The sequence below is a fragment of the Octopus bimaculoides genome, chromosome 4 (genome assembly GCF_046866305.1).
Source record: "Octopus bimaculoides isolate indiv1 chromosome 4, ASM4686630v1, whole genome shotgun sequence".
NCBI lineage: Eukaryota > Metazoa > Mollusca > Cephalopoda > Octopoda > Octopodidae > Octopus > Octopus bimaculoides.
Genome location: NC_142931.1, coordinates 86,922,372 through 86,934,516, shown reverse-complemented (window position 1 = coordinate 86,934,516; position 12,145 = coordinate 86,922,372). Strand labels below are relative to the sequence as shown.

Genomic DNA, 12,145 nt, shown 5'->3' with positions numbered 1-12,145 from the left:
AATTACTAGTTGTTTCCTTATATTACACTTATATCTCTTGTGAAGAAGCCATTATTTATTATTATTATTGTTGTTGTTATTAAAGCTGAAAAATAAATTTTAAAATAACAAACGAACGGAAACAATGTTGTAGTTGATAAATAGTATCTAACAAATTACTAATATGTAGTCTGTGTACAAGTCCATTAAGGATTCTCGTCTGGTAATGTTTTAGCAAATATTCCTTTGGAAACAACGCATGCACCTAAATTATACTCGTCACTAATTTGACAAACATATACTCACTTAAGTATCACTTCCAGAAGAAAAAAGAAAGAAAAAGAAACCTATGACTTTGATCAAGTGAACTTCAGGCTATCGTTATTCAATAGAGAACTCTGCACATATTAGAATCCAAATGTTAGCATTTAGAGAATTTGTAATTTGACAGTGACAACTGTCTCATAAAGACTGACTGCTATTTAATGAAATCTATACGTATTTCTTCGACGGAAAATGTTATAACTTAGAAAATTATACTTTAAAAAAGAAAAGAAAAAAAGATTGTTTACGCCCTAATGACGTTGTATGTGTATGCATAGAGAAATAAAACTAAATTCTGCTTGTTGATTGGTGATAGACATATTTATTATTTCGTTTTGAGGCGTGAAAATCAATTTATTTAGTGAGAAGGCGCGCGTCATAAGAGTAAGAATAAAAAGAAAAATATGAAAATCCGACAAGGTTCTTATCGATAGTGTTTCCCTTATCTATTTCACTGCTTGTCTTTAACAGTTGTAAAAATTAAAACCTGGAAACATAGCTTTATAAAAAATTTAAGGTCCAGAATTCCCCTCTCCAAAAAGTCAGACATACATGCATTTATGAAAAGTGAGGTGTAAAGATTAATCTTGAAACTATATTAAATATTCGTTTATTTTCCTTTTTTCTTGCCACGTTAAAATGTCGTTTTGCACAAATAATAACGAATTAAGCTACTCAAAACTAAACTGCAAAAAATACAAATTATTCCTTCAAAAGATTCCATTGTTATGTTTTTCTGTGAACACTACTTCAACTTGCAATGCCGCCTTATATGCAGACAACTTATCCTTTTTATCTCAGGCTTTAATTCTTTACGTTCTGATTAACCACCACCACCACTTCCACCACCACTACAACTGCCACCACCACCACCACCACCACCACCACCACCAATCTCTTATAGACCAAGCAGGCACGACTGAATTAAGTCATCGCCTTTTGCAATGAATCACAGGCATCAACGACTGAAGGGATAGTTGTAGCAGTATCAGCAATTGGCACCGAAGATACGGCAGGTAATAGTCATCAATTACACCCATTCGTCAGACTTCATTCAGCTTGCTGTCCCGAAACATTGCTGAGGTTTCACGGGATGAAAGCAGATATCGAACGTATTAACTTAACTGCCCCATCTGCAGAGCTGATCATAACTAGGTCGCTTCGCCTATTGTAGGCAATGAATACCACGTGATGCTATTGAAATACGCGCTGCGTCACTCACTCTTCATCTATTCATAGTGATCGCATTAGATCGTATAGTCGCCTCGCTTTCATCGGTTTGTAGTCAGCCATTTTGCGATTGTGCTTTGTTGAAAGTGTGTGTGTGTTTCCGTAGCCTCTCACTGACTGTAACTCAACAGCGATCGGCATTAAACATCTCGCACGGCTTTCTATACGGAACTATAAGGACACCGTAACAGTTTATCTACAGTCGGATTATATACATACATACAAACGTATATTTTATACCTTCATTTAAGAAAGACACTGACTTATATACATGTATGTTTTTAGGCCTAAATTATTCCGAAGATAAGTGCCTGTAAGTATAAATAAATATATTTAATTACAAATATTTATTTCTTAAAAGATTTTTTTTTTCTTTTCGCAGAAGTAAAGTTTTGTGTGTGGATTAATGAAAGTTCTCCATATGACATTATATACTGATATATACTTGTGCTTGTTTATCAATTTCTACTTTCATTAACATGCTGCTTGCTTGCTGCATTTCCGTAATTCTTGCATAAATTGATTGCTGATCAGAAATAGGTGTTACTTGTACATTTCAGCATTGCAACTGTTAAGTTCGTGCGAGTTGCAGTCAGATATTTTCTTCCCTCAATAATCGATCTATCTGTACATTAGAATCATATTATTAGTGGGTTTCTCGCTTTTTCTTTATATTTTCTTTTATATTTTTCTCGACATTCTATATATATATATATATATATATATATATATATATACATACAAAATATTTCCCTGTTGCGAATACTTTAGAAATAATTATATAATTATTGGTTCGTGGAATTGTTTGTTGTTAGCAATTTTTGGTTGTTTGTCATGGAATAAAATATCGAAACTCATTTTGCAAAAAAAAGAATTGTAATTTGATAACATTAATATTTTATTTTTAATTTGCTTTATTGTTATAGTTTGAATATAAAAGAATCGAAGCAACGAATAGTTTTACCATTTTGTTACTTAAATCAAAAATCCCACATTTAAATGTTTATAATTCTTCGAAGGAATTAACATGTACATTCTTAAAATATCTTTTGCAGTTCAAAATATCCTTCCTTTTTTTATATATATGTTGTGCTGTTGATGAATCACTGAAGGATTTTTTCAATTTTTTTTTTTTTTTTTTTAACTATCATCAAAACATAACTTCGATTTACGTTTTGGACCCGCTGTTCATGTATGTTTTGATTACCCCCTCCCCCACTTGCTACATTTCAAATGTTTTCTTTATCATCTTCCGTTTTCATCTTGGTCTAGATTCTTCACATTACTGCTTCTTTATTATAGAGCTTATTATATAAAACAGATTTTTATGATGGAAATTAACTCGAATCGTTACCAACAGTTTCTTCTTTTTTTTTTCACGGTCTAAAGAATTTATTTAAAATATTGTTCATAGTCACATCAGAACATTTTTTGTAATACACCTGAATCGAACGGAATGTTTTCTCATTCTACAATTTACAGGATTTATTTCCTGCGAAAATCTACTTTTCAACGGGTGTAATATTGGAAATTACTTCACCCTACACCTCTATCCACTTCCTCCCTCGTTCTTTCTCTCATTTGCTAATGACACAGCTGTAACTGTTTTAGTTACTACATAGCAGCAAAGCCATTGGAATACGATATTTTGCTAATTTTCTATTTCGATATAAAAATACTTTTGAGTGTAACTTCATTCTGAATATTCTTCGTAAAGTAGAATAGGAAAAAAATGTTTCGTTGTTAATTTTTTTTTCTCAGTTCAGTACTAAATTACATACACGTTGATTCTAAAGGAAGTGTATTAATCGTAACAGCGATTATGTGTATTTGGGTATATCTTGATGATATAACATAGGCGTAATTTTTTTTTTTTTTACATTGAATTTTTTTCTTTCACGTTGATTCGGAGATTAACTGAATGAGGATATTTCTTGTATTAAAACCCTGAATTGTATGCAAGTTACCTTTTACTTTATTCAAGAAGTCAGTCTTCAAGAAACTTTTTTTTTAATATAGGCGATAAATTATTGTACTGAATTCTGTCTCAGTATTGTTTACAGTCGAAATTTTAATATATTTTTTTTTTACTATAATGTTGATATTTTATTATAACGTTAGAAGTTTTCCTACTTTCATTATTTTTATACCTCATACACCATGCATTGTGTTTATTTAACAAAAAGTTGTACTTAACTTGGAAAAGCTAGGTTCTGATTGATATTTGTTGAAATACACTCCAATAAAAGAACGGGATGTTAAAGTTCAACACTGCCTGTTAATCGATGTTGTATTTGTCTCGTGAAATGGTGGGTCAACTCTGTAACGTTAGTAGTTCAGAAACTACCGTCGCTTACAGTTTTATAGTCGGGTGGTATGAAAATTTTATCACACCAGAGATTGTTAAAAGTTTTGTCTTTAGAAGTTTAATTCGCGCCAATCCGTTTATGAAAGTATTCTAATGATTTATTCATAACTATTTGAAGTTTTTTTTTTTAACAGTTGTATATTTTAGCTATGAACTTGAATTATCGAAACAAATTTAGTGATTATAAACATGCTGGGTTGCAACAAAATCACTTTTTAAAAAAACATTTTGTTTAACACATTCAGATGTTTCTTTTAGAATGAAAGAAAGTTTAAAACTTTGAAAGCGTCTCTTAAAGCGAGATTTCTATACATCTTAAATTTGCAGAAGAATGTTTAAAACTTTCATTTATTTCTCTTTTTCCCGTTCTAACAAACCATTTAATCCTTCTGCTACCATTTTTTTTTATATGTGAGGTCTATGTTTCAATTAAATTTGAAAATAATGAAGGATTTTGTGAAATAGCTAATATTATTTAGCGTTTGGAATTTAAATTAACATGAAATTTTTATGGATGGCTTTAATTTAGATCATTGTTAAACAAAAAATAAGCATTAGAGAACCAAGGACAATATCAGACGAGTTGGTATCGAGTGCAAAATGATATTTTTGTAAAAGGGGGGAGAAAAGTGTTTGCATTCATTTCTGTTGTTATTTTTACACTAGATAGCTTATATATGAATTTAAACACTCCTCAGAATGTATGTCTATTCAAGAATTTAAGTAATATTTATATATTTTTTTCTTTTGTAGATTTTACCATGAGCCATCTAGTTATTAAGCATGCCAAATACAACTAGCCTTGGAAACATCTACCCATCTCCAAATCACAAAAATGATTTAACAGCTTAAACCAGCAGCTTTACAATAAAGAAATCAACAGCTCTGTGCACTTATTGTCAATACTTGAAGAAAAATCAAAAACACCATCTGCTATAATGGATTCTCTAACTTTGATTTCAAGACCTATTGATGTGATGAAACTAAAATCTTTCAGTCAGCTGAACACAGTCTGTTACAATGGAGATACTATCAGGATGAATCCTTCTGTTCAAAACAAAGGGGACATGATACTCAGTTCTGATTCAAAACTGTTTGGTTCTGAAGCAAAAAGCTTTACAGAACTATTTCCTCGTGAGTCTTCATTTCCGAGCATGAAAAAAACATCAGATGTTGAGTGTGTACCAATAGCTGGGTCTTCTTTGCAGCCTACCACTGGGCATCTTCCTTGTATTACTACTCCACTTGTAGCATTTGTTAATCCAACAGCTACTTCATTAATGTCTCATCAAACCTTGAAACCTGTTTCATCAACTTCTAATTCTTCTCCTGTGTGCTCAAGTAGCCAGGCTGCTGGAAAAAACAACTTACATCAACAATCTGCTCAACAGTTAATTTTTGTTAAATCTTCTGTCTCACAACCAAAATCAGACACTTATGTGATTACTGCTGGGGAAAAATCAAATAGCTTTATGAAACCAGCATCACAAACATTCTTTGGAAATGACTGTACAAAACTGATACCGGTGGCAACTATTGTTCCAAACAATGCTTCCCTTATAACAAATTCAAAAAAGAATGTCAATTCTGATCTACATCGGGAACCAGCTCTTGCAAGTCAAAACTTCAAACAGTTCAAAGATGATAAAATTTCATCAAATACAAAAATGTCTTTACCACATTCTTCTATGTTTCATTCTAATTCCAATAATATCTTGACCACTTCTCCCTCAATGCCATCTCCATTGATCTTTTCTTCATATAATTCAAAACCAGAACTCTCTGATCACACAGCTGCAATGTCACAACCATTAAACCTAACACTTCAAGTTGTTCCACAACGTTTTACAAACATTAAATCAAAAAACACGTGCTCTAATCAAGTGAGAAAGTCTAAATATGTTCCTGTTCAACAGTTTTATCATCCTAACATGGCTCTTCATTCACTGCCAAATCCTCATCCTACTCTTAGTCAAACAAATCAACTCCAAATGTTTTATAGTCCTGTTTCCCATAATTGTTTTACTTCTCCCGCTATAAATTATAGCCAATTTCAAAACCAAACTCTATCATTACAAAGATCTCAACCAGTTGACTCAAATTTTGCTCTCGGTTCTCCTTATGGGCAATACATAAATCCAAGTACTCGAGGGCAAAACAGTAATCCAATTTCTCAAGCACACCAAATAAATCCTGTCCCTCATAACCACCCCATCACTCATAATTCATCTCATTTTACTCAGGGAGCGTTTGGTAACACTTCTGTTTTGACAAACCCAGTTTTACTAAACACTACAGGCAATTGTTCTGACCCTCCACTTGCCCTGAAGATAGACTCAATATATTCTCTTGCTGACAATTCAGGAAACAAATGTGATCTCAATTTAGTTCCTTCAACATTAGGTTTTAAATCATCAAAGCTAGGTCTTAATATTTCAGGTAAAATTTCAATAGAGTCCAAGGAAAATGTGAAAACAAAACGGAAACCAAGTTTGCAAAGACCACGAGGACGACCTCCTCAAAAGACTTCCAAATTTGTAAATAAAAAGCAGCGGGACAACAAACCTAAAAAAATCAAAGCAAGTAAACCACTTAGGGAATCCAAGTCAGTGTTTAGTAATAATTTACCTATCAGTAGGGAAGATATCACTGTAAGTTGCCATGCAAATGACTTTGAAAGTTTAAAGCCTATTACTGATGAGGAGCGGAAACTTAACAGCTTTTTTAAATATCTTGGACTTTGTCGCAGTTCAACAGTCAATACAGATAAATCCAAAAAGTGTTGCGACTTGTCAGATGGGGGTGGGGGTAAAATCAGCAGCCACTGCTATGTCTCTAGGGAATTGGCACGCTGCTTTAGTTGTTATCTTGTTGTTCCCAAATTAAATCTTCCTAGTGACTTCTCCTTAATGAATACCAATGATAGCTTAGCTACAGTCAAAACTTCAGAAAAATGTTCAAAAGAATGTCGTCATAATTTTCTCAGTGAGTTAGGGTCTACAACTGGAATTGTTCCAAGAAGTGGTGAAATAGATTTCTATTGGAAAATTATTCCTGAAATTGCTAAATGTTCTCATACAAGGAAAAAATACTGCCGGAAGTCTAAGATGAAAGCTATTGCTAATGGTGTTGGTTCTGAATGCAAATGTGTAGGATGTGTTAGCTGCCCCTCAAAGAAACCTGTGAATCATGGAAAGATAAATTATTTGAAGAAAAAAGTGAAGACAGACATATCATCTCCAAGGATGACTGTTCTGAAAGGAATACGAGAAAAGATTACCACAAAATACTCAAAAAAGAAAGAATTTGCTTCTAGTAAATTAAACAAAAATCTTAAGTCAGAAGATCCAAAGCAATTCAACAATGGTTTTAGAACTGATAAAATAATGTATCCAATAGATAAAAAGAAGAAATTAAAAAGCGAGACATTTATTGGAAAACCTGATATAAAAGTTGGTAATGAACAACAAGAAAGTAAAGGAATAATAAATACATTGTTGTATCATGACAAACCTCACTATCACCAGGCAGTAGAAACAACACCAAGATTAACATTTTCAGATACTTCAAAACCATTAACTGAACTTGATATTCCCCCAAAAAATAACTTGCCATCAATAGGTTCCTCTTGTGACTCTTCTGATCGTATTAAACGGCTGAAAGAAATCTTAAAAGAACAGCAAAGAGATTTAGAAATTGCACGGCAGTATCTCAAGTCTAATGAAAGACAAACAGAAAATTTTCAGAGTATTACAAATTAAAACAACATATAACAGTTGTAAAGATTCAGTATTTTAAAGATAGATTTTATAGTTTTAGCACTGTAACCCTTTACATTCAAGCACAGTTTTATACAAATACACACATACTACAGTCATGCATATGTATACATAAGTGATTTGATATCATAATACTTTCTCATATTTAGATTCATGCTTGCATTCCTACATGCATGCATACATTCATGCACTCATAGACATACAATGTGTAGTGCATGTGTTTGACTATTAAAACAATTTCAAGTGCCTAATTTAAATTAGGATCGGTTGGTACTCTGCTAGCACCGTTCTACTTCCTAGTCATACAGTCCAGTTTGCTAATGAAGATGTTTGACTTGTTCATTAAATCTAGATTTTCCCTTTATTGAATTGTGGCCTCTATTTAAAAATTTTATATTTCCTTTGTATATATATATATATATATAAATTATCATACAAACACAGAAACAAGTAAAACAAAGCTCACAGGCATTGTTAGTGTTTCAAGTAATCCAGTAGCTCAAGATGGTGAATTTATTATTTTTTCTCCTTATTTGCTACTGAATTGAACAATTTGAACTTTTGAGACAATGAAAAGAAAGTAAATTAAGTTGGTTCATTATTTACAGTTACTAACATTATGAAAATATCAACTTATTTATTAAAATTATATTGTAATATTTAACAATGTTTGAGAAAACTCTGTGACATCTTTAGATTTTTCACTGCCCAGTCTAAACTTTGTGTCCGGAATTGACTCTTCAATTCAGATTTTATCCATTATGAATTGGAATGGTTTTAAATTTTTTATAAATCTATTAAAATTTGCAAGTTTTTATTTTGCGCGTTTATAGAAGCTATACTCCTGAAACTTGATTTTTAGTTCAAGTTTGTAGAGCTCATCCACTATTGGTAGTGAGTAAAAACATCTGAAATCAATGTTATTGTTTTTATTATCAACATTGACATTGCAAACAAGATGTTTTACAATGTTCATTGTTCATTAATATTTTTATTATTTAGTTGTTGAATTTGTTTCCCTCAAATGGCCAACTACACATTCACAATAGCTTCAATTGCTGCTTTTCTCATATCAAATCTCCAGGCAGATTTGTATAATAGTTTATTTAAATGAAGCTCTGTGATTAGAGAAGCTATTATATTATTTAGTGACCAAATGACATTACCTGACATTAAATCACCATCTGCAAGTTCAAGAAGTTTTTGACTGGACTGGAATAAATAGTGACAGATGTAGCTAACATATATTTCAAAATCATTTGTGCTAAACTTGACACAGCGTGAAGACAGTGGCAAAGTAATAAAGGAAAACAAGCTTTTATTTTAGTATTTAAGGTGGTTTCATTGAAACAGTTTCAGCCTGGTAACTGTTAAATTGTGTGCTTATTTCCTTTAATAATACAACTCCTTGAAATGCTTCTATGTGGTCTCTCAACCTACTAGAAATAATTACCATTTTAAAAAGGATGCATAATCCAGAAAACACACTGTCTAATAACAAAAGCTGGGATTTTTATGGCTGGAATCAGCTTCTCTCTTCAAGAGTATAATTAGTAAATATCAGAACGTTTTGGTACTAAGGTTACATACCTAGGCTCAGAATTACTCTGTTTTAGCAATAATAGTTAAAGCCATACTGGAGTGCCGCCTTTATGTATGTTTGCTTGTTATTAATGCATGTGTGTGTCTGTACAAAAATAGCTGCTGCTATGAAGCAATTGCCAGCACTGTTTTACAAGTTCAGATCAAATACAGGTGTTTCATCAGATCTCTGAGTATGACCTAATTTCACATGTCTTTTTTCTTTATCTGAACATGGACAAGAACATTTAGTTTTACAAGTATGCAATTAGCATCCTACAGGAAGTGGGTGACCTCTCTTATGCATAGATTACAGTAATTACAATTATATGCTGATGTTATGAAACCTCTTGGAGCTGGAAATCATTATTATAAGGATCTGTGTGAGAAAGTAGGTGTAGCTAAGATGTTTACTTCTCAACCATGAGCACCAGTTTGGCTCCACTGCATGACATTTAGGCAACTATCTAATATAATAATAATGCAGTACCAAGCAGTGGCTCCCATGACTTGATCTTAACTGATTGGAAGTGTTATCATGTACATTGACGAGCTACAGCAAATATTCTGCTCAATACCACAGATTTGTTTGTCAGTTATTTTACCTTAACCAGCTGACGATATGTGCATTTCTGATCCACGAGCAGAAGTAGTGGGGGAGCATCATAGCCAAGTGTTGAGAGGAATTCCTTGGGGTTTGAATAATTCACTTTTGGAAACATGGGTATTTTGTTCCTCATCCTTAAAACAACCCTTATTCAGGGACCTTTTGAGCAGAATGGGCTACTCGACCTGAAGAAAGTTCTAACTGGGCCCCCACCTGTAAAGTCATGCGCTGTTTATCTTGATATGAGATCACTATGTTGCGTACATATGGTTGTGATGCATGTGCCTGGTGTATGACGGGTAGTCATGATGGGTATATTGGGCTTTGTATATTTGTACCCCAGTGTCACTTTGATGGCATGCACTGCTCTGTCAATAATAATAAAGTACTTATATAACGCTGTAGATCCATCAAAAAAAAAAAAATTCATAGGCACCCTAGTCGTCCGTTCATATAAACAACAATGTGAGAGACTGATCACTGCTATTTCCTGAATAGAAAGTCCTCAGATTTTATGTGAAAGCTGACGTAAAATGGTGCAGGTCATACAGACAGGTAGCTCATTCTAGAGAACTGGAGCGGACTTGCAAAAAGCCTAGTTACCATAGCTTTCAGTTACACTGTTATCTCCTTTTTCACTAAGCAGTTCTCTATGATATTGAGAAGTAAGGCTATGTACAGCTTTCAACGTCAGCATTAGGATCTTAAATGTTATTCGAAGTTCGGAGATACGATCAAATGTCATTCTTCTCTCTATTATTGTAGCTGCTGTATTTTAAATGAGTTGCATCCATAGGTTAGTCCAAGCGTTGTGAGTGAAATTGGGGAGATGGTAACTGTAAAAGTCCGTTGGATGGATTGTATTACGCCCAGCCCTGTTGCGCCGATTCTACTTGACAATCATAATTTCTCTCTTCCTACCCACCTCTCTCTCTCTGGAGTGACTTTGTGGTTACATGATTTCGTGTTCTGTCTGTCTTCTGCTATAGCCCCGGACTGACCAAAGCCTTGTGAGCCAGTTCGGTTGACGGAAACTGAAAGAAACCCGTTGTGTCGTTGTCATACTAGTAGTGTCATAAATTTGTAATATTCTGCAAAAACATGCCTGGCGACAGTGGGGAAATATTACTTTGCTTGGAAAGAGGTGAGGATTGGCGACAGGAAGGGAATCCGACTAGAAAATCAGCCTCAATAAACTCCTTCATGCAAGCATAGAAATGGGGACTAAAACTGATGATGTGTATGTATATAATATACATATGGAAATAACGCACACACACGTATATATATATATATATATATATATATATATATATATATATATATATATATATATAGTGTGTGTGTGTATCTATTTATGATAGTGATGATGATTGTCTCATCTTGCCAGGTGACAGACGTCTCTCATTCAACTTGAATGTTTTGTTTTACTTTTATCTTTGCATGTGTGTGGATATGCGTTTAAATATGGCAGCGCATCCATCGCCATGGGACAGTAAAATATAAAACGGATCAAGAATGAAATGATAGTGAGACATCTGTACGCCAATGGATTTAAGTGAAAAAAAGTTTGTGCGCTCTTTTGCTTTTCTCGGTTGCCATAGTAGGTTCCAGTGACAAGCATAGCAAGATGACTGGTACTATTTTGGCTGCGAGTTTCATACCAGGGTAGAAGAGTTGCCTCACCCCACATTTTTGTCAAGAATAACGGGAGCCTCTTCTAATCTTGGGAAATTTATTTAATCTATAGATGGTACCCTGACATGTACCATTGTTCTGGGTCAGAATGGACCTGGCAATAATGGTAATTAAGGGGTAACTACGCTCCCCACAACTCCAAATATTTTAGAAGCGTGCCTCATAATCACCACTTTGCAATCATGGTACCCAATCACTCATGTAACGCCTTAGATAAGTTTTGAGTTCTACCTTAGCTTCGTTTTACTTTGTACATTCGGGTTGACAAACTGTTTATCAAACAGGCGATACCTGTAACAGAAGGGTCTGTCTATTGCTAAGAGTATAAATATTTGTGGAAGTCCCAGCCACTTACATTATAATTCAATCATTATTTAGAGTCCATAAAAGAAAATGAAATACTCATTATCAAAACCAAGAGAGAGGTTTACTCTTTTATCTTTCTTTTGTCTTTTACTTGTTCCAGTCTGCGGCCACACTAGGGCACCGCCTTGAAGAATTTTTAGTCAGATGAATCGAACTCAGTACTTTTTTTTTTTTCAAACCTGGTATTTATTCTATCGGTCAACACTGGTTGTG

At 33.5% G+C, this 12,145-nt stretch overlaps 1 protein-coding gene across 2 annotated transcripts; it reads left to right on the top strand.

Moving 5' to 3' along the window:
• Positions 1 to 1,183: 1,183 nt before the first annotated feature.
• Positions 1,184 to 8,598, top strand: LOC106870219 (uncharacterized). Of its 2 annotated transcripts, none has more exons than XM_089350927.1 (2): positions 1,184 to 1,319; positions 4,655 to 8,598. In XM_089350927.1, the coding sequence occupies exon 2, from the start codon at positions 4,840 to 4,842 to the stop codon at positions 7,660 to 7,662; it is 2,823 nt and encodes a 940-aa protein (XP_089207053.1). In that variant the 5' UTR covers positions 1,184 to 1,319; positions 4,655 to 4,839; the 3' UTR covers positions 7,663 to 8,598. The 2 variants fall into 2 exon arrangements, with proteins under 2 accessions (XP_089207053.1, XP_014771713.2); XM_014916227.2 differs by lacking the exon at positions 1,184 to 1,319 and adding an exon at positions 1,520 to 1,846.
• The last annotated feature ends 3,547 nt before the right edge of the window (positions 8,599 to 12,145 follow it).